This window comes from Phalaenopsis equestris, unplaced genomic scaffold (assembly GCF_001263595.1).
Source record: "Phalaenopsis equestris unplaced genomic scaffold, ASM126359v1 Scaffold000297, whole genome shotgun sequence".
Lineage (NCBI taxonomy): Eukaryota > Viridiplantae > Streptophyta > Magnoliopsida > Asparagales > Orchidaceae > Phalaenopsis > Phalaenopsis equestris.
This window is the reverse complement of record NW_018164739.1, coordinates 2873883-2897734: the sequence shown is the minus strand read 5'-3', so window position 1 is coordinate 2897734 and position 23852 is coordinate 2873883. Positions and strand designations below refer to the sequence as shown.

General features: G+C 35.9%; 1 protein-coding gene across 1 annotated transcript; it reads right to left on the bottom strand.

Annotated features, from left to right (window-relative positions):
* Positions 1–1020: 1020 nt before the first annotated feature.
* LOC110025361 lies at positions 1021–16813 on the bottom strand. The gene is made up of 4 exons (XM_020725804.1): positions 16716–16813; positions 10032–10240; positions 1985–2045; positions 1021–1692 (listed from the first exon to the last, which is right to left on the bottom strand). Exons 2-4 carry the CDS (start codon positions 10196–10198, stop codon positions 1408–1410), a joined length of 513 nt encoding a protein of 170 aa, XP_020581463.1. The 5' UTR covers positions 10199–10240; positions 16716–16813; the 3' UTR covers positions 1021–1407.
* Between the last annotated feature and the right edge of the window lie 7039 nt (positions 16814–23852).

The window sequence follows — 23852 nt, the reverse complement described above, 5'->3', positions numbered from 1 at the left end:
ACACACACACACACACACATAATTTCTTTATTTCAAGTAGCTTACACACACACACACACACACACACACACACACACACATAATTTCTTTATACACACACACATAATTTCTTTATTTCAAGTAGCTTCCTGCCACACACACACACGCACATAATTTCTTTATTTCAAGTACCTTCCTGCTGCGACCTACATGACTGAGCACCCGTAACTCATTGTTATTTTAATTCTCCACTATGATCACACACACACACACACACACACAATTTCTTTATTAAGTAGCTTCCTGCTCCCGTAACTCATTGTTATTTTAATTCTCCACTATGATCTATGTCGCTAATTGCAACTCCAACTCCCCACTACAACCATGTAACTAATAACAATTGCAACTCTCCTTTACAATCTACATGACTAACAATTATCATCATAGTATTTTGTAATCAACTGAGACTCTTGTAGCAACCCATCATACCTTTGTTGTTATTTACTATTATAACTTCTAACTAAGTCATATGTGATTACTACTGTCAGTTCTACCTCCCACTAAAGTACTTCTAATCAACTAACACTTATGAAGCTACCAAGCATGACCTTATATAGCCAACAACTACTTTAATTTTCAACTACAATCTCCGTGTCAAACAAATGCTAATACAGCCAACGTGTAAAACACTTTTATTCAGCCATCGCCTTCATAACAATCTACTACAGCCTTCAGGGCTCGCAATCATCATTAATACCAAAAACTATAATCATTATAGCCCAAATACAACTATGAAAGTTGAACTACTATTCTATATTTATAATTATTAATTTTATAACTTCATCTTTCCTTATTAAAAAAAAAAAAAAAAAAAAAAAAAAAAAGAATACACCACTGTACCAACAATTACATAACAAATTGTTTTGTTTAAGCTTGGTCGCATGATTTTTTCTTTTTCCAAGGTTTTTTGGAAGTACATATTTACTCAAATGCAAGATAAATTAAGATAAACTAATGCTTGAGACATCGGGAGCACAAAAATAGATCAAATCACTGACGCACAACATTTATGATTCGCAGCAATAAGACTTTTTCTTAAAGGAACAAAAGAACTGAGTATATACATACCCAATATACATGCACGAAATGGATGATGTCTACATTAGATCAACCAAATCCGGAATCCAAACTAATAAAGCCTCGAAACAAACAGTAAAACGACTCATTGGGACGGACATCCTAAGTAAACTAAAATGAGCTATATCTACAGACATCACCGAGCTCTTCCATGAAACAAAAGAGAGAGATATATATGATCAACAGCTTGAAAAATGTCTTCAAAAGCATTTGCTGGGAATTTAATATTCTCAGCTAAATAGAGAAAAACTCTGTACAGAGAAGGGGGTTAAGAATCTAAGGTCAGGTGGGTCAGGCGAGAGTCGGAACCACGCATAGGGGATCAGATTTCCCGCAATTAAAACCTTCAACTCGAATTTTTGGGCTCCCGCTGATGGTGGGGTTGCATTTTGGCGAACCCCTTTCAGCTCTTGGAGAAGAGTTAGTTGTTACCGGGGGGCAAGAAGCTATGGGATTCATGTGTTTGGTAAACTGTGCATCATGTATTACAGGGTTATGGGTGCGTGCAGGGGGCGAACCACACAAGTAACCTGTGTCGCTGCTTTCAGCTATTTCACCACCTGCTTCTGTGTCTTCCTGCAAAAGACAAACAGCTTGGGTAATCATCCAAAAATAATTTAAAAAAAAAAAAGGATTTACATTCATGACACTCATTTCCTAAGAGTTTACATATCTAACACCTAAACTTCAATTTTACATACAAGCCATCTTATATGTGAATGGAAAAGTGTATTTCACTGTATATAAAGGTAAATTGCAAAGCTTAGGTGTTGGATATGTAAATGCATAGAATTTAAGAATGCACGCATTACCCAAAAAAAAAAAAAAAAAAAAAAAAAAACACATAAAATAACTGTCCATTATATACCTTGTTCAGGACGACACCAATAATTTCAAGACCCGTTTTGTCTCTGCTCCTCGCTAGAGTGCTGAAATAGGTTACACAGGATTCAATTAAAAGCTTTATCATTAAATTGTATAGAAGGAATTTCCCAACAAAAATAAAGATGTGAAAGAAGAGTTTTTAGGGGAAAAAACAAAAAAAAAATGAATAAACAATTTGGTGTTTCAGCTCAAAACATTGCAAAATAAAAATACAAAAGATATGATAGTGTTCTACAGAAAGAATTAAGAATGACGCATCGTGGTGACATCCATGGATAAAAGGTCTTCTCAGGTACAATTTTCTATCTGCTTTGCTTTTTAGACCGTTACCCAGGTCTGTCCGGAAAACTGCTTTCTTGCTGCTTTTTTTGAAATCTCTCTGATAAAATAACTATTTTTTTTTTTCAACCTGAGTTCTTCATGTGTGATGACTGTAAAAAAACTATGTTTTGATTTTCATAAAATAAAATGAATTTATAATAGTTACCGCAGTTTTTTGAAAAACAATTTCTTCTGCAACAGCTTTGAAACTGCTCCTCTGAACATGCCCTAAGACATATCTCCACTAGTGCTCCTCTGCTTCCAATCTTACTACAGCGTAAAACTAAGTCATAATCCCCTATAATATTGAAACTTAAAAGCAATCATGCTACCAAAAGCATGGTGTCATCATTCACCACTATAAAAAGAGTATAAAAGATGTGACAAATGAACATGTCCAACCTTCCTGCAAGATCGGGACCAATCCATTTCTACTTAAGGCATATGATATTCCCTTTGGCCTTTTTCTCCGGAGATCAATTCATTCATGTGCACAATTCTTTCGCCCGCCTCTTAACCGTTGCAATCTTGCCCCCATCGCCCCTCTTCAATCCCTATCATTTTCCGCCATTCCTCATCGCCCCTCTTCAATCCCTATCATTTTCTGTCATTCCGTTCTCAGATCTTACCATTGTTAGCTGCTCGTATTCCCCTTATTTATGCAAGTTTTGCTTAGGTCCTAAGGAGCTTGTTTTGATTTTTTATTTCAGGTTTGCCTCTTGGCATTTCCTTTCTGATGGTTGTATCCTACGGTAACCAGTGCTCCGGTTGTAACTCACTTGTAGTGGTCATTACTCCACTCTACCAAACTACCATTCCTTCCTACACTTTCTCCAACACACGCAAGCATCCTCCGTCTCCCCAGTCGTACTCCAATCGCAGCCCCTCCATCCTACGCCTCCTCGAGCAAGCCACAAGGTGCTAAGGTCATTCCTGACACTGCACCCTGCTCCTACACCTCTCTAACTAGAGGTCGTAGCACCTTCCAGCACCTCGCAGCAGTCATTCTTAATTTATTACCCGACAATCGGCCAACCACTGTTGACTCTTCCATAGCCTCCGCAGTGACCTTTCAATCACACTCCAATGCTGTCCAAGACTGTTCCTACCCTTTTATAGTATTTAATTTATTACTTGTTGAGTAGTTACTTCTTATATTATCGCTCACATATTTGTGTTATTTTTCTTTTAAGAGCCCATGTTGTAATTTCTTCAAAATCAACAATAAAATTATGTCATTTGAGTCATGATTTGTGTTAACTCTGGAATCATTTGCTATCGGAGCGAGCCCAGCCCTAACATCCGCCCCGACCCAATCTACCCAAAAAAAAAAAAAAATCTTCTTCCTTTCGTCTTCCCTTATTTCTTTCTCTTATTGTCTTCTCCTTCCATCTCTAATCTCGTTCCCAAAACCCTTCCGTTCACGCTGCCATGTCGATATGTGAAGAAATAGAACAAGAGGTTCGTCACTAACAACAAAGATTGGCCGAAACGGGCGACGAGACTCAAGGTGACGTTACTCTCGACCGTGACATCGAGAGTCGAAGAAGAGAATGCGACGATTACCTAAATCAGTTTCACGGTGATGAAAACTGCGATGACGAATATCATCCACACCATGTTGGCATTCACTATCACAAGAGACCACTAGGGAAGCCCACGTTTGGCACCCATCGGGATTTCAACATCAAAACAGACCTACTAGAATTTGACGAATGCATGGACCCTGATGACTTCATCGACTGGCTGTAAGCTATTGAATGCATCTTTGATTACAAGAAGATACCCGAAAAAAAATGGGTTTAAGTTTGCCGCTATCAAATTAAAGAAAAGTGCGTTGTTAGTGGGACAGCTTGCAACGACAACAACACAACATCGATGACAAGATCACTAAGTGGACAAAAATGAAGAAGTCAATTCAAAAAACATACATGTCACCCCACTATTTCCAGAATGTTTCTCTAGTTCCACAACCTGCAAGCAGCGTGATACATCAATGGAGAAATCACAACGCAATTTGATCATCTACAGATAAAGTGCAACCTGGTTAAGCAAGAGGAGCACACAATCGCCCGCTATCTTGGAGGTTTAAAAGTTGTCATCAGCAACGTTGTACACCTCGAGCCATACAGGACGCTAAACAATGTCCAAACCCTCGCATTAAAAGTAGAACAACAGAAGCAAACCAAATTTTAAAACTCATTATGACAGCAATCAACGCTCAAACCATCACCACAAGCCACATCCACCAACAATACCACGTCGAAAGCTAGCCAAGTCACTATCACGCAACGCGAAAACCACCCCTAGCGAAACGATACCCGAAAAGGGAAGTTCCTTTGGGACATTTTTGGCACGAAAATGTTTTAGGTGCCACGAGTATGGTCAAATCGTTGCCAATTGCCCCACCACCCGCATTGTCTCGTTTACTGAAGGTGTCATCAAGGAAGCTGAGAAAGTTGAAGAAGACCAATCTGAGGATGGTTCGGAAGAAACACTACCCCTCTCCGAAGACAAAGGCAAACTATTGGTCATTCGACAGGTTCTCCAATAAGAGCCCGAAAGAATCCCTTCATGGCTACGACACATCATCTTTCGTTTGGCCTCACAAAAACATTTGCAATCATACTCTCTCAACTGTCTCAAAAAAGGGAACGAGATTGGCGTCGATCAACAATGTTTAGTCGAATTCTCGTTCATCAGTCAACTAAAATAGCAAGTTTTGTGTGATTTAATTTCATTAGATGCATGTCACATTCTTTTGGGGAGACTATGGTCATTCGACAGAAAATCTTAGCACAACTGCTTCAAGAATACCTACATGTATAAGAAGGATGGAAAATGCACCATATTATTGCTTGTAAAAGATGTGAGGGACACGAACAACATCAAAGATGTGTTAATCTCACGAGAGACCTTCATGCAATTAGTTCGTGATGCGCCGATGGCACTAGCTCTAGTCATCCTAGAAAGTACCGACAAGCATTCTGAGATACCCACACAACTTAAGCCACTCCTACATGATTTCCAAGACATCATGACAGACAATCTCTTAGAAGAATTACCTTCATTACAGGACATCCAACATACCATCGACCTCATACAAGGGACGGTCCTACCAAATAGACCGACCTACTGATTGCAACCCACAGTGTATGAGGAACTCCAACGTCATGTGCAAGACCTTGTTAAGAGAAGAATAATATACGAAAGCACCAGTCTATATGTTATCCCCACAATCCTACTCTCTCATCTGGCTCAAAAAAGGGAACAAGATTCGCGTCGATCAACAATGCTTAGTCGAATTCTCGATCGTCAATCAACTACAAGAGCAAGTTTGGCGTGATGTTGTCTTATTAGACGCATGTCACGTTCTTTTGGGGAGACCATGGTCATTCGACCAAAAAATGTAGCACAATGGCTTCAAGAATACATACATATTCAAGAAGGATGGAAAATTCACCACGTTATTGCATGTAAAAGATGTGAGGGCCACGATCAACATCCAAAACGTGTTAATCTCACAAGCCACCTTCCTGCAATCAGTTCGCGATGCGCCAATGGCACTAGCTTTGTTCCTCTTAGAACGTACCAGCAAGGATAATAAGATACCCACACAACTTAAACCAAACCTACATGATTTCCAAGACGTTCTCATGACACACGATCTCCTAGAAGAATTATCTCCATTACGTGACATCCAACATACCATCAACCTTAATACAAGGGACGGTCCCACCAAATAGATCCGCCTACTGATAGCAACCCACATTGTATGAGGAACTCCAACGTCAGGAGCAGGACCTTGTTAAGAGGATTAATACGCGAAAGCACCAATCCATGTGCTATTCCTGCCCTCATAGTACCCGAGAAAGATGATTTCTGACGGATGTGCATTGACAGTTGTGTCATTAACAAAATTACAATCAAATATCAATTACCCATACCACAGCTTAACGAACTTATAGATCAATTATATGGCACCAACTTCTTCTCAAAAATTGACATACGAAGTGGATATCATCAAATAAAATGCGATCGGGAGCCGAATGGAAGACCGCCTTCAAGACACGAGATGGTCTTTTATGAATGGACGGTCATGCTTTTCACCCTATCCAACGCATTAAGCACCTTCATGCGCCTAATGAATCAAGTCTTTCGAGCCCATATTAGGAGATTCGAGGTGATCTATTATGATGATATTTTGGTTTATAATAAATCTGAAGAAGACCATATGCAACACCTACAGGTGGTGTTCGAGGTATTACGATCTGAACAAGTGCCCCATCCCAAGTAGTGTCTAGCGCGAGGATTCAAATGGACCCAACAAAGATTGAGGCAATTGTACACTAAACCACACCGCCATCTATCATCGAGCTTTGACAATTATTGGGACTAGCCTCCTTTTAACGAAGAATTTTTCACAACTTCAACACTATCACCGCCCCACTCACATTGTTGTTGAAACGAAAATAATTCAAATGGACAGTCACAGCTAAGGCCGACTTCGACATATTGATGGAAAAGGTCACTCAAGCCCCAGTTCTTGCCCAACATGATTTCAACTAACCATTTGAGGTCGAGTGTGACGCTTCCAGCATAGGCATTGGCGTTGTACTAAGTCAAGTTGGCCACTCAATTGCTTATTTCAGTGAAAACTAAATTAGACTCGATGAAAATACTCCACCTCCCAAAAAATGTCATTATTAGATCTCTAGAACACTGGAGGCATTACCTAGTCACAACCGAGTTCTCTCACTTCACGAATTATGAAGCTCTAGAATTTTTAAACAGTCAGAATAAACTCAATGAGCACCACGCTACCCGTGTAGAATTCTTAACTTTCATCTAGTTCGTACTCAAACATAAAGTCAAAAATCAAAACGGCGTCACGGACACTCTATGTCGTTGCCACCAATTGATCAACACATGGTAGACTTTGAAGTTATAAAAGATTTATACGAGATAGAATAAGATTTTCAAGAAATCTGGTAACAATGTCAGCAAAAACCTCACGGACAATTCTAGAGAATAGGCATCTAATTGTTCCGCCACAACAAATTATGCATTCCCTAATGCTCGCTATGTGAAGTCATCATCCAGGAGACCCATGATAGCAAATTAGCAAGACCATTTTGGCAGAGACGAAGCTATTGTACTAGTGAGAACATTTGTTTGGCTCTGACTAACATGAGATGTGGAGTGACACGCCCGACAATGTAAGATTTATTATGTCGCCAAAACACACAACCAAAATACAAGATTGTAATGTACACACCTTTACCGGTCCCTAAAGCGCCTAGGGTCGATGTCAACATTGACTTTATCCTAGGACTACCACACACAGAAAGAAATAAGGACTGTCATGGTCAAAGTTGATTGTTTCTCAAAGATGACACATTTAATCGTATGCTATTGGAATTTAGATGCATCTCATATTGTCGATTTGTACTTCCGCTAGATCGTTCGGTTTCACGGCATTCCCAGGACCATTACTCTGATCGATAAATTAAATTCTTGAGCCACTTCTAGCAAACCCTCTAGAGCAAACCCTCAGATGTTAATAGAAGCATTGGGAATCTTTTTCAATGCTTCATTGGGAAAACATTAAAAAAATGGGATCTTATTCTCGCTCAAGTTGAATTAGCCTACAATAGATCAACAAGCCAGGCCACAGGACATGTCGTTTGAAATTACTAAGATTACACCTTAATCACACTATTTGAGTTGATTCCGCCAACAGATATCATTGAGGATACCACAGAGGGTGCTTACCAAATTCAGCAACTCCACTAGAGAGTTGGGGAAACAATTTCTAAACAAAACCAAAAATATCAAGCAACTAACAAATCCCAAAAAAATGTATCCTTTAAAGGAGGCCTTATATGGATCTGCTTTAAGAATGAGTGATTTCTAGCCGGAACACAAGGGAAACTCAAATCCCGAGCCATCGAGCCTTTATACATACTTAAGAAGCTCAACGACAATGCGTAAAAAATTGACGTACCAGGCAACCCCAAAATTTTAGCAACATTCAATGTCATGAATCTCACACCCTACTGCGAAGAACTAGAAGCTTCATCCAATAGTGATGAAGCTCCTCCAACCCCAAAAGATTGATGCATGGGTTGTTCACACTTGTCGACCGAGCATGACAATTGAACCGGTCCAACCTTCCTGCAGGACCAAGATAGGTCCAATCCTACTTAAGGAGTGTGATTCCCCTTGATTAATTTCTCATGTGACCAACTTCTCGTGCCCTATTCTTTCGCCCGCCTCCCAGCCATTGCAATCTCGCCTACATCACTCCACTTCAATCCCTGTCATTTTCCCAATTTCTTTCTCATATCTTACACCATTTCTAGTTGCTACTCTCTTCCCTTTATTTATATATATGTTTGACATAGGTCCTAAGGAGCTTGTTTTAACTTTCAATTTCAAGTTTGCCTCTTGGCATTTCCAGTGTAAGGGACATATCTGACAATTAAGTGGTGCTCTGATTCTACCTCACTTAAGGTGGTCCTCACTTAAAGTGGTGATTACTCTACTTTATCAGACCACCATTCCTTAATACGCTTGCTCCAGCACCCTGGGCACCCTCCGACTCCCCCAATCATACTCTGGTCGCAGCGCATTCTTCTTGTGCCTCCTCCAGCAAGTCGCACGATCCTAGCTCACACATCCAACATTGCACCCTCTTCCTACACCTCTAAGTATGCCACAACACCTTCCAACACCTCATAGCAGCGCCATTGCCTCCCCCTTCGACGCCTCTTACCGTAGACCGCCAACCACTCTAGGCCCTCCCAACGCCACTCCAAACACTACAGATCACCTTGATAATCGTCCAACCATTGCTGACTCTTCCCCAATCTCCTTGGTTACTTCTTTGCCGCTCTCCCACGCTATCCAACACTGTCCATGGCCTTTTGTACTTCTTATTTTATTACTTATTGAGTAGTTACTTCTTATATTACATTTCACATGTTCGTGTTATTTTTCGTCCAAGAGTTCGTGTTGTACTTCATTCAAAATCAACAATAAAGATGTTTCGTTTGAGTCGTGGTTTGGGTTAACTCTAAAACAGTGCAAAAATTAAAAAAATAAAAAAAACTCAATAGTGTTCTAAAGAGAGAATTAAAAATGCCAGCATCACGGTGCCATGCACGGACTGAGACCTATCTCCACTAACTGTACTTCCTCTGCTTCCAATCTTACTGTAGCGTAAAACTAAGTCCTAATCCCCTTCACGGTAATATTGAACTTAAAGGCTGTCCTGCTACCAAAAGCATGGTGTCATCATGCACTCCTATGGAAAGAGTATAAAAGATAAAGCATATCTATCCAAAATTAAGAGACTACATTAAACTTTGAATCTAAACAGTCATTAAAATAAAATAACATGCAATATTTGCCACTTCATCAAACCAAATACACAACCAAACAGGGGGGAAAAAAGATTATCATGCTCCGATAATACAAGGAATCACATCCACTACGTCAACAAATGAGGAGAGCTAACTAAGCTAAAGTTGAAAAAGTTAAGATGAAATGTAAATGGCCATATCCAAAAGAAATAAAACAAATAGAAATATGCACCGCAACCTTATCACAGATCACAGACCAAGCACCGTGATAATAAAAAAAAATACATGATTTACAAAAATTAGGAGAGAGAATCTTGGTCAAACAACATAATTAAGATATACCTCTTGGGCACGGGGCTGAATCTGCTAAGATCTTCAATAAAATAAGGGAAGCTGACAGCACGATGAGGCTGAGGACAGATGGCTTCAACATAAGCAAATGACTGGCTACTATTTTTCACAAATCTTGTTTTTGTGTCGGACACGCAATCTGAGTTCAATGGCCCCATCTGGCAGACAGGGAAAGGAAATATGTTCCAACAAACTGAATCCTGAAATGAAAATCAAGCTCGTTGAGCAAGCATTTTGGTGGAATTCTACGAAACAATAGTAACACTAATGCCTAAATTAACAGCCTACAAAATACAGACGAAGTAAAAAAATAGTAAGATGTATTAAGGACGAACTAAAAGTATTATTAAGTTATAAGTTGTATGATCCAAATTAAATAAAACACATTGGGATGGGGGTGATGAGTGGGCGCTTTAATTCATCAGAAATATTCTAATGACAACATCAAAACGCTCAAAAAGAGGTAACACACATCAGTATATTGAGGCAGACTTGCAGCAGCCTTCATTGTTACACTCCTTTCACCCAATTTTCTCAGTAGTTCTAACATTCATCATTATAGTCTTATTTTTTTCCTTTCTATTGTAAAAAAATTACTACCATAGTTTTCGTTTGTTTGTACAATAACAATAGGTGCTTCATTGGCCTAGAGCATTCATTTAAAATAGAAGTCATTAAATTAAATCTAATGAAAAATTTGCTAAAAAACATCCATTCAACATATTATTTGAATGGAAAGAATAATCTCATCACAATTGGCTAACACCATCATGATGATGAATCTATCATGAGGTTCAAGTTTGGGATAAGAAGAATCTATCATTCAAGTGGCTAACACCATCATGAGGTTCAATTCATCACAATTGGCTAACACCATCATGAGGTTCAAGTTTGGGATAAGAAGAATCTATCATGATTTCGTAGTGATGAAACTCAATATGAGATGAGATGAGATAAGTAATACAAGTATATTCTTTCATTCAGCAAAAGTAACGAGGGATATGACAAATTAGGCATATTTTAAAAACTATGAAGCTGCCCAAATCGATTATATCAAGTCCAATATCTCATCCACAAAATAAGGAGAATGACCAATGAGAAAATATCCCAATCTACCACCAAGCCTATGACCAAAAAAATAATAATAATAATTAACAACGCCTCTAAATGAACTGCAGCAAAAAAATGGTCTCTCCTGAAAAGGCTAGCTAAAAAAGAATTAAATAAATGATTCCTTTTGCAATATTTAATATTAATTATGAACATCAAAGAGTACAAATTCTCATGATACAGAAGTCCTCATCATTAAATAAAATCATTGTAATAATTAAAATGAAAGAAGAAAGAATGGGAATCATAAATACCAAAAATCCCATGGAAATAACCGCATTAGTGATAAACGATACCAACATCAGAAAAAGTCCAACTAAAAACCCTCTCCCAGCTAGAATCACAAGCAAGCAAACACAAAACATTGATATGCTTCCAAAGCCTCATATGTCAAAAGTAAAACGCTGCGTTGGATAGTCGACAACCAACATGAAGTTCTTTATCAAAAAATAATGACATGAATCTCTTAAATCAATATGTAAATATTAGGGCGTCTCCTAGAAACGACGTGTTGTACAACCTAAATAAAGTAAAAAGTGTGCAAGGGGAATTTTATTTGCGCCCGGATGTACTGTTAAATAAGCAAGGTAAAGAAATTAGTTAATGAAACTAATATTATATGTACTCTCACAAATAAATTAATTAAATTATAAGATGTTAAAATTCAAAGAAAATAAATATCCCATGCATTAAAAAAACTAATTGGGCTGCAAAAAACCAAGAATATTGATAGCTTAAGTTTTAAAAATATATTATTCAAGTAAGATTCATACTAGAAATGGCGTAGGTGTAGAAAATAAGCAAGGTAAAGAAATTAGTTAATGAAACTAATATTATATGTACTCTCACAAATAAATTAATTAAATTATAAGATGTTAAGATTCAAAGAAAATAAATATCCCATGCATTAAAAAAACTAATTGGGCTGGAAAAAGACCAAGAATATTGATAGCTTAAGCTTTAAAAATATAATATTCAAGTAAGATTCATACTAGAAATGGCGTAAGTGTAATTAGTGATAAGAAGTTGAAAGATAATATTATAAAAAATCAATAGAATTTGATATATAGTTATAACACCAAAGGTTGTTGTTGATAATAAGATTCTTAAAGCTCTACAATTAAGTTTAAATATATGCTCAGAAGAAAAATTTTGTAACAACCTCAAATAATTAATACAAATGATGTCTTTAAAAAAATTTATTTGAGGATATTACAATGGACATGTTGGTATAAAGGTAGAAAATTTTAGAAATATTTATTGTAATTATGATTTTAAAATGACTAATGAAGAAAGTGGAGTCATATTCCAAGTTCTTATCTTAATATTATTGCTAATTTTCATTTAGTAGAATTCAAGTTGATTGGTTAAAGTGAAGGATGTGATAAAAAAAAATACGCTTAGAACTAAAGAAATTTTCTAAGATATTAGTGAGACCCACAATACTTTATAGTGCTGAAAGTTGGCCGATAAAAAAGAAACATAAAACTAATTTAAGTGTTGTGGAGATCAGAATGCTTAGGTGGACGAGAGGCCTTACACTTAGACACAAGTGTAAAAGGAATATATCAGTGAAAGGGTCGGTGTAGCTCCAGTGGCAGACATGATTAGAGAGATTTGTCTTAGACGATTTGGTCACATTAAACATTGATAATCCGTTAACCCAGTTAAGAGCGTAGATGTTTTGGATTTGACTTATGCTAAAAAGGAAAGAGAGAGACATTAAAAAAAACTTGGGCAAGTTGTATAAAAAAATGATCTGAATTTATTAGAATTAAATGAAAATGTGACTCAATAAAACAAAGGAGAAAAAGGATTCATATAGCCGACCCCACTTGTTAACGTGCTTCTAAAGCACGAATGTAAGGAAAATGCATTGGATGCCCATGGGAGACCACAAAACATAAATTGGACAACACAACCAAAGTGGATAAAAGAGCAAAAACATGCATATATAACATTTATGGAAGAGGGTAATGTCCAAAATTGTACTTCAAGCACCATAATAAGAAGTAAAAAAAAAAGATTGAAAGACAAGCACTTATCACTAGAACAACATCACACATCAACTACTTATTCTTAGCACTCTCAAGCGTCATCTCTTCTCATGATTTTAAAATCCCAAAGATGCTCAATCCTAGCCCCTAGTCTACTTATTTGGGAGCTACATCCCAGATAACAAACTCCTCACACAAATTTATTTCATATACCGCTAATCCTCGCAACAAAAAATGATCATTATTGATAGATCCTTCGCAGCTATTACTGAAAAAAAAGTCATTCCAGAATGTCTCCCAAGTAATTAAAAGGTTCATCAGCTTGTACATACATCTAAAAGCAATCTACAAATTCTAAGCACAATGTTGTGTTTAAAACTTCGCATTGTGTCATTCAGGGATAGAGCATAAGGAAAACGAACAAAGTTGTTAAAAAGAGTGATTTTCTCCACCACATTGAAAAATCCAATGATCAAGAAATATCTACACGATCATAATATATTTTATTTGAAAAATCTTAATATTGGTTTAACAAAACGTTATGGTTTCAATGCCTACATCTTGTTCCACGCCATTTGTTTCTTTCAAAATCACGCCTCCAATACCATTCCAGAAATTGATATTGAAGAATTTATTGTGATATTTTTAAACTAGCAAAACACAAATATGTCAAAAAGTTTTCAATAAGTGACACAAAAATATTAATTTCAATTTTTTCTCATTTATTGTAAGATCTGAGGACCAACATCTACACCTAACATCAATTAAAATAATAATTAATTTGTTGCTACTTACACAGGCATGTGCGCGTGCCCACACACCCTTATCATTCACAAATAATTTATTTGCTCATAAATTGTCCTTTACCCCACATCCCAACAAATAAATTCTATTACAGAACCAATCACTCTTACCCAAATCAAGCTTACACAGGAACCCATTTCTACAATCATTAAGTTTATAAAAGAAAAAAAAAACAATTCAGTCTAAGCAAGTCAGATAAAACAAATTAATCCCTATCGTTGAATCCACTGAAGGAACCCTTGAAGCTACAAATAAAAGTAAGAATTTCAATCAAATGCAACTTATATTTATTTTTATCATACAAAAGTATTTCTCATAATCACCAAACTTTATTACTAGTACAGATGCTATTTATATTCCTAAAACAATCCCTAAGCTTTGAGCAATGAGCATTGCAATAATACTATCAAGAATAGATGAAATCTCTTAAAAAAGGAAACATACAAACGTTATAATTGATTCATAAAATTAATAAAAAGGAAATAAGTGAGATATAACTATAAAATACAATCATTATAATTAATTGAATATGCTAAAGCTAAATTAATGGTCAAAAGCTACACACAATCATATGGAATTGCTTATCTTGAAATCCTTGTTCCAATTGCTAAAATGAAAATTGTTAGAGATCTTTTATCATTGGCAGTTCTCAGGAACTGGAACATTAAATAATTCAACGTGAAAAATGCCTTGTAACACATTAACTGTAAAATGAAGTGGCTCGAATACAACAAAAATTTTGTAAAGCAAAAAAAAATGTATGAGTTGAAGCAATCTCCAAAGACAGTTCAAAAGATTCACCAAAGTAATGCTATATTATTTGTGTAAGCACACAACTTCAGTGATAAACTCTACCCTAATGAATTATGTCAGCAGGCATCATAGTGAAAAGAAAGAAAAAAATAAGACTTGGGATAGAAGGAGCAAAATTTGACGTCAAAGAATCAAGTATGATAAAATATTTTGATGACATTGACATTGCACAATCCCGATATGAAATATTCATATTGCAAGATAAATACATAGCATGCATATTGAAAGAAATGAAGTTGAAAAGCAAACCTATACAACAAAAAACATAGCAAACATGTTGAAAGAAACAATTAAGTTGAAATATAACGCAATCAAGAGTCCAATGAAATTTAAAACTTTGTGATTCTCCAGATGACAGCTATAGTAGAAAAAACCTCCTACCAGATACTTAAAAGAAACTCATATTGACTTATCATTTATCATACCTAACATTGCCTATAATATTAATGTTGAGAGTCGATTCATACACAGTAATAAGAAAATCACACCTTATAGCAATGCATCTAATTTTTTAGTATCTTAAGGAACCCCTTAAGTAATGAAACTTTATCAAAAATTTTACAGGATTTAAAACTTAAAGCTAACAAAGATATTTAACAATGCAGAGAATATGGTCGATATATTAGGAGCTCAACTGCAGCAAAATACAAATTCTCATGGGCTGATTTCATCACTTATAAAATAAAACTAAAGTGTGTGAGCAAGTTCCGACATAGAAGCAAAAGTTTAGATATATGCCACTAACAGCATATAAATTGCCATGGGTCAAAAATATCACACGAGATTTTAAAATTTAACTAAAAATATCCATTGAAATTATATTGTGATAATTAATAACATATTAACAATCAATACATACTAGCTGCATGACCAAATTAGCATCATAATTCAAGAAGCATTATCCTTAAAAGCTTTTATATTATAGAATAAAATGAATTGCAAGATATTGATTGCAAGATATTGTAATTGAAGAGAAGAAAACAGAATATAATGTCATTACAAAAGCAACATAAGAGAATGGTCGTTTTTCGCTTAAAAGGCTAATTGCTTATTGTATATCGATAAATTTGATCATTCAAGTACAAATTATAATCTTGTGCAATTTGATTGATGTCATGTTGAAACATTTCAAATCTTTAGTCACATAAACAATTATATGGCATTGATGCTTAAAAAACTATATATAATAGCTACAATAACAATAATGCCTCATGAGTAAATTTGTAATGAGCTCCCAATACAATTTTTTTTATGCAAAAGCAAATATGATGCAACTAAAAATACAAAAATACATAATACTGAAAGGAAATAAATGCAATGGAATATTTTCTCAAGACAGTAATAACAACAACTCGTATAGATAACATGTAAACGAGATAAAACAAAATTTAGACCTTAATCAACCACATAATTGACAACTTTTGCCTGAATAATCAAGTAACCGCATGGAACAATCCATGGTAACTTTAATCACATTTAATAAAAATAAGCATGCATATGCATGTAAAAGAAGATTTCTAGCTACCAGCCTGCTTTTAAAAAGCAAAAACTAACACCAAAAAAAACAAAAAAAATCAAGAAAACCAACGATCGAGTACAGATTTTCCACCTAAGACAGTTTTGCTCCATATAAAGTTAGAAAATGATCAAAATAAGAAAGATATCCATTATCATAGGCCACATTAGTGCTCAAACTTAAACAAAAAATCAAGATCCACATGAGCTGAACATCGATTGGCGATTTCTTATAAGAACTGAACTAAAAGATAAATATTCAAATATTACTCATTAAACGACATGTTCTCAAACAGAAAAACATTCAGATCCACAACCTAGTGGCTGTGAATTCAAAAACCTAAAATAAGAATCACCCAAAAAGCAAAAAAATAGAAAACAAAAATCAGCGCAAACATAGTTCAAGGCTAATCACTTGTCCTTACCAGATACGCACCGCAAAAGTTCCCTCGCTCGAGGGATCTTCCAGTGATTTCCAAGAACAAGCACAGATACCTGAACGATTTTGCACCCCGAAACAATCCAAATCACCGGATCAACCGGCCTTCCGACGGACGAGAAAATCATGGCCGAGAAAATCATGGCCGGAAAATAATAACCAAATGGATAGTTGAAAAAAAAACCTAGATCTACCTATCTACAGATCAAGCCGGCTATCGGGAAGAACTGAAGTGCAACGAAAAAAACGTGAAACGCTGTAGACCGCACTCTTCCCAAACCCCTATTCTCTCTTCCACCTCCCTTGTGGGCGAGGCTGAGCATCCGCTCCGATTCCACCCGCAACACACGGGTATTTAAAGCCGACCGGCCCCGATTAATCCGAATTTAAGCACGGGTTAGGACGTAATGCTCCGACCGCCCAGCTGGCCCGACCAGCCGTTTAACGCCGTCTAATTTTATTTCTAAATCCTCGCTGGCTCGCTGGTGTTCTGATTCGGTAAACGGCACTGTGACACATAAACACGACGCGTCATAGATCGAGTGGAGATATTTTATTTGATTGATATCACATGTACTTCACCCACATTTAAAATCCTATGCACGAATTTGATTTTTTATATTTATTATTAGTTTTGGAGCATTACATACACGACACCAAACTACATAAATTAGGCATATGAAATTTAAAACTTTAATATTGCTAAAATATAACTTAAACCTCTTTGTCAACTCCATTTGTTCGAGCACCCAAGTTGTCATCAACAACAACAGCTCGCATTCAGGGTCCCACGGAAGAGCACGACACCCATTCACTGTGTTGGCTATGGTAGTAGCACCGAGAAGATTGACCTCCCTGAGATGAAGGCGGCCTTCATCAACGTCGGGGTAAGTGAGGAGATGGGAGGTGTCGGTTTCGGGCTGGAAGACTCCTGTTAAGAAGCGTTCGCCCAATCCAAGATCCCATGAAGCCATTGCCAGCAGTAACGCATATTCGCTTTCTCGGCCCTTGAAATAGTGATTGTCATCTTTTGTTCAATAACTTTGACTATGATTCTTCTGTAAATGGTACTCCACAAACACGAGAAACTGGATTTAAGAAGTTTGGAAAATGATGAGATGATCGTGAAGCTTAGCTGCGGTAGCGTCGTAGGCTCAATTCAAAAGATATTATGGAGCTGAGTTGCCCACAACACCGATATGAATTTTAGATAAAATTTGTTGTTTCCCGCACATGAATTGACCGAATCAAACAGACAGAGTAAACAGTTCAAATCCGGTAAATTTATGAGTTTTGTGTTCTATTTTAGTATTATTGAAGTTTTGAGTTCCTTATGTGTGAGTTATGAAGTATGTATTCCAGGTATATAAAATCTCTTTTTTGTGAAAAGTGGGCCTAAAGAGTAATATGTGTGATTTGATATTGCGATCTTACAATAGAAAACTATGTCTTCAAACACTATGATACGAGTAAATGCACTGAATTTGATCTTGATGAATTTAAATTTAAATAAAATTAAAATATGCTAAATTATTTGAAATAGTTATGATAAAAATATGATAATAAGCTTTGAGGAAGTTAGCATTATTTGATGTTAATTTGTGAAATTTATCTCTTTTTATTTGGTTTAGCTAAAGACTGTTTTGAGATGTTAATATGTCTTCTTGAAATTTTAATATGATTATATGTAAATATTTGATGCAACTTTAATGTGGTTATAAACAAACAATCAAAGTATGCTGGTGTTGAATGTCGGTCTATCTTTGAATCACACCCAAGTAACAGAGCATAAGACAGAAGAAAGAGAGAGAGATAGATCGAAAGAGAAGTGCGCAGCAATGAGCAGTAATCAGTTTATTTATTAGTATTTTCTCATAAAATATCTCACACTTATAGAGGAGGGGGTACAATATATAAAATTTCATATTTGCCCATACTTTAATGTGAGCGTTACAATGTATTTTGCATACATAAGCCTACAAATCAGCTACCCACTTACTCGGTCATTTGAAATCAATGGGTCATGGTTCGGTAAGACTTGTTCCTTCAACTGTACTGAATTGGGATTGTCGATCGTCAAGAATTAGCTCGATCGGCATAGCTTTGTCGTTCATCTACTTTATTCTGACTATCATTCGATCCCTAGATGAGGAGCTTTCATCAATTGGATGAACTAGGTTATTGGAATAGGATATTTCATCAATTGGTAAATCATCATAATCTGATTGATAGTTTCCTTGATGACATGTGCGAACCAACATATTATTCAGAGGATGAGCGAAAGCACTTGCCCGCTCAGAATTATATTAAATGCCCCAATTGAACAAGGAGCTCAATTTCACTAAGATAAAATCCCAATTTTGCTAGTTTTTCTTATAGCTTGTAGAATTAATATAATTATAATGCAATCATGTATCTTCTTAATATAGCTTTTTATAATGACTAGTGGGTAAAACAATTTATGTACGTTCTCATTACAAAGGCATGGAACCACTTACATCGTTCTCATTTATTTTGAAAATTCATATAGGCCAAAGTGTAAATTTAGGTATAATAAATATTAAAGTATTTGTCATGATTTCTTGATATCATATTCAATTATTTGAAAAGCTTTTGTGCTTGGTGATCCCATCTTTATTCTATGTAATTAATTGAACTTTGTGAAAACTACATTTCTAAGGGTGTGTTTGGGGCAGCTTGTGTGTTTCAGGATAAACTGCTTATCCTAAAACGCAGCCCGCGGGCGGGCCGCGGGGTTCGCCCCGCGGCCTGCGTTTAGTGTAAAAACTCAAACGTGGTTTCGGATAAGCTGGCGAAACGCGCGAACCAAACGGTACGGTTGCGTTTTGAAAACGTCGCCCGCACTTATAAGCTGCCATAAACGGGCCCTAAGTATAAAATGGAATTTTACTGACTACATTTTTTATTATATAATTGATCCCATAAGTAAAGATTTAGAGATTGTAATTCAATCGAAGTATCAACCACTTGATGATAAACTTTTTATTAAGGTTGTTCAATCCAAAAGTAGCTAGCTGATACTAATTCTTTTGGGTACAAGTTAATTAAGTAAAGAGTCAATTGTGTTAGACTTTCTAAAGGTTAATATAACATTAAGTTTATTTATCAAGGGATCAAAATCAGAATCAATAGACACTGTATGAGATAACTTCTCCATGGTAATTACTAAGCTCATATGATAACATTGCTTTGGAAGCTATTTTTCGTTTCTTGGCCATGCTAAACAATCTAGCTAATGTTCCTATGTCCCTAAAGGCTCTCATGCACAATCACTTAATGAATATAAACACATCTCATTTTGTTAGACTATATACAAGGTTATTCAAGCACTTTGTTGGGAGGCTTAAGAACAATCTTTCTAATATTACATCTTGTTGAGGTTGCCTTCATTCTTTGTCGTGATATTGCATATAATATTATTTTACCAAATGAGCTTTTATTTGATTTCAATTATGTGTGTTCTCACAAAAAAAAAAAAAAAAAAAAAAAAAAAAAAAAAAAAAACTCAAGATTGACCTTTTGAAATTTTTTGATACTTTGAATTGGCAAATTTTTCATGAAAGAATTGTGGATTTTGGGCTTTCCTTCTGTACTTATTAGTTAGATAAAGTTTGAATATCTCAAGTTACTTTTTTAAATTATTATCAACAATGCGATGAATAGGTTCTTCAATATCTTTTTTTAGTTTAAGGCAAGTTTATCACTTATCTTCATATATTTTTGTCAGCATCACATATATATCTTTTAGACTCACGTACACTTAGTTTCTTAGCTCTGATGGTATTATGATCAATGGACACATGGAGTCTCATCTCATATATACTAAGAATTATATAATTATTTATTTATTTTTGGAATAGATGATCTTTGTTATATTAGTTGTCTCGCATGTGTTCTTCATATTCTTCATATGACTACTGATCTTTATGTTAATATTTATATATCAACATATATACATATCCAAGTTTATTGATATTGTTTATATACTACAATAATTTGGAGCCATTAATTTTTAATTAATTAACATTTCCTTGGAATTATCTTTATGTCACTTTTAGCTCTCCACGCTCATAGAATTTGGTTTTCATAAAATTTTGACAAAAAAATTGCATTGGCTATTGATCATAAATAAATTTTTTACCTTCTATTGATAAACTCTAAATATTTTAATATATTATTTAAAGTTATCTTTAATATTAATTAGGGACTATTATCATCTCCAAAAAAAAATTATGAAAGACTCACTTATATCATTAATAATTTACACCATCATATTTGCATGGATTACTACCATTAAAAAAGAATGGTGGCCTGGGTCTCCCCAATCTTGACGATATAAAACATATGAACAAATCTAAACTTATTTGAAAACTTTATATTTCTCATTCATATAGTTCATAATCATGTAATAAGAATTATGAGTCCTTCAGCACAAGATAAAATACAATATTTTTACCTCTTGGAAAGCTCATATACAATTGGTTTTTAGAATAAAAGGGTGTCTATCTTTTCAAATTGAATAGTTCTTCACTTTGTGAGATTTTTGGCATATTTATTGTTTACTTGATTTTTATGTTGTATTCATATCAAGCTTTCTAATATTATTGTTAATAATAGATGGCTCATCCTAAATATTTGTAGTGCATTAGATAGTTACATTCAATTCATTTTTCATACTCCTATTTGGGATAGCCGTCAAATTTGCTTGTTGCAATTTAAGAGTTACTATTGTCATAAAGTCATTTAATCATTTGCTTATAACTATTGTTCAAGAAAAGATTGGAGTAAATATATTTGGAAGCGTCCTATTTATTTTGATGTGACTGTGGAGGAATTCTCATTGGGGGCTTTAAAATATATGGCACGCTTATAAATAAAGGGCTTCGAGTGAGTTAACAATGTGTTTTTTTCGACTCTATGTTTGGATCTCACTCTCGCTTATTATTTGAATGTCATGTTCTCGCTCTCTTCTCAAGGCTTGTATTCCTCATGACTATTTTTTTTCTTGGAGGCAATTTACTTGAATTGCTCATTTGCTTTGATACTATTAGTTGCAGATTCACTAAACATTTTTTTTTTCTATTTAGTACATATTTTATTGGAAAAAATAGTGTTTTTAACAAAGTTTCTTCTCATGATAATGGTCTTGTCATATAGTTTTACTTGCTATTAGACCAAAAAAAAAACAAAGATGGAATTTCAAGGACAATGTTCATGAGCTAATGCATGGGTTATACTACATTGATTTGAATTATCTTTGCTATTAATGTTCATCGATGTTAAATTTAGGCCTCGGCTCGTGTGTGTGTGTGTAGAGAGAGAGAGAGAGAGAGAGAGAGAGTGGCCAGAGGCTATTATAGGAGCCCAGCTATTCTCAATTCGCCTAAAAATTTGAGTATCACACACTACACTCGGGGGGATTCAAACCCCAGGCCAGAGGGTACTTACAACTGCCAATCAGATGTCCGATATATATATATATATTGTGCCACGTACCCAGATCTACATGGTTCTCCTTCGACCGTAGGGACCTTGCGAGTGGCTTCGCTAGTCTCCAAGCCATATTCCTTCGCGTTTTGGGTGGCTATAGAATCGTGTTCAATGTTGCTTATAGCTCACAGTTAGCAGACTCGGGACTGCTCCAGGTCACCCTTGATTGTGATGATTTTTCCTTCCCCAGCAAACTTGAAAGTGACGTGGCAAGTAGATACTGCTGCTCTGAATATTGTTCAGCAACGGTCAGCCAACTTTAACATTATGAGTTTGGGCGAATCCACCACGAGAAAATCTTATGCGAGCTTGAATTGTTTTTCATTTTTCCCCCAACTTACCGAGAGCTCGAATACTCCTAGTGCTTCCTTCCTCTCACCCGAGAATCTATACAATGGATTGTCTGACGTGGTCAGGCTCAGTTTGTTGAATACTCGTTTGAATAACACATTCACAGAACTCCCCACATCAATGATGATACTCTTTACTTGATAATTGTTTATTGTCGTCATTATTACAATGACATCATTATATTGGTTTTTCTTTAGAGGGGGATCTTCTTCAGTGAAATAGAGAGGCATCTTGAACTTCTCTAGGGGCTCAACTCCGGAGAGTTGTAGAAGGAAAATGTTATTCAACTACCTTTTGTACCTTAGTCTGCATCGGTTAGTCCCTCTCCTCCACAGAGCCAAATCTGGCGTTGTCTTGGCATAGGTTGTCATTGGGCTTTTCATGTAGGTGGATCCCCCTCCTCCATTGTTAACTAGCGGTTCCCCTTTAGGGTGGTTGAGTGTTCCTCGTCGCGTTGGGCCTCCTCCTGGAATTGGGACAGCTGTTAGAGCAGCGACCACCCTAAGGACTTTTGAGAATTGTCCAAACGTTTGGTTGGTAATCCGGGTTCTCACGTCTTACAGACCTTGTTGAACAAATTTTTCCATGAACTTTCGGGTGTAAGCCGCTTCTCCTTCGTTCCTCTAGCTGGACTCTTCCTGTTGTTGTTACTGAGCTCTTCTTTTTGTTGACGACATGTTTCCACGCTCACCACGCCTTAAAAGATGTTGAATCTAAGAATGTTCAAGAAACACGCCTTAGGGATGGAACATTACGTTTGGAAGTGAGTAAAAGAGAGAGAGAGAGAATAATAGTAGAAAGACAAAAAATGTGTCTTTTATTCATAATATGAACTTCTATTTATAGCTTTGTATCTCAATACTACAAAAATACATATTAGCCCCTCCACCATTAACATTTCAGTAGCTGGGGGGGGGGGGGGGGTTACTATTTACAAAGTTATTTGTTTGTAGTAAACTAAATCGTCTGACAATCATTGGTTCGGTCAATATATGATCCGAATATTGTTTCCCATCTTCTTGAAAGTTGATTATCGCCTTACAAGATTTCTTCTTGGCTTATTCTGTCGATTGTTCGAGTGAGTTGTTTCCTTCTCTACTTTTCATTTGAATAATGATCGTCGGAAGCTATGCTTGATCATCTGTATCTCCTTCCTGAGCCGCCCAACTAATTTGAGATTCATGCAAACACACACACACACACACACACAGATATATATATATATATATATGTGTGTGTGTGTGTGTGTGTGTGTGTGTGTGTGTGTGTGTG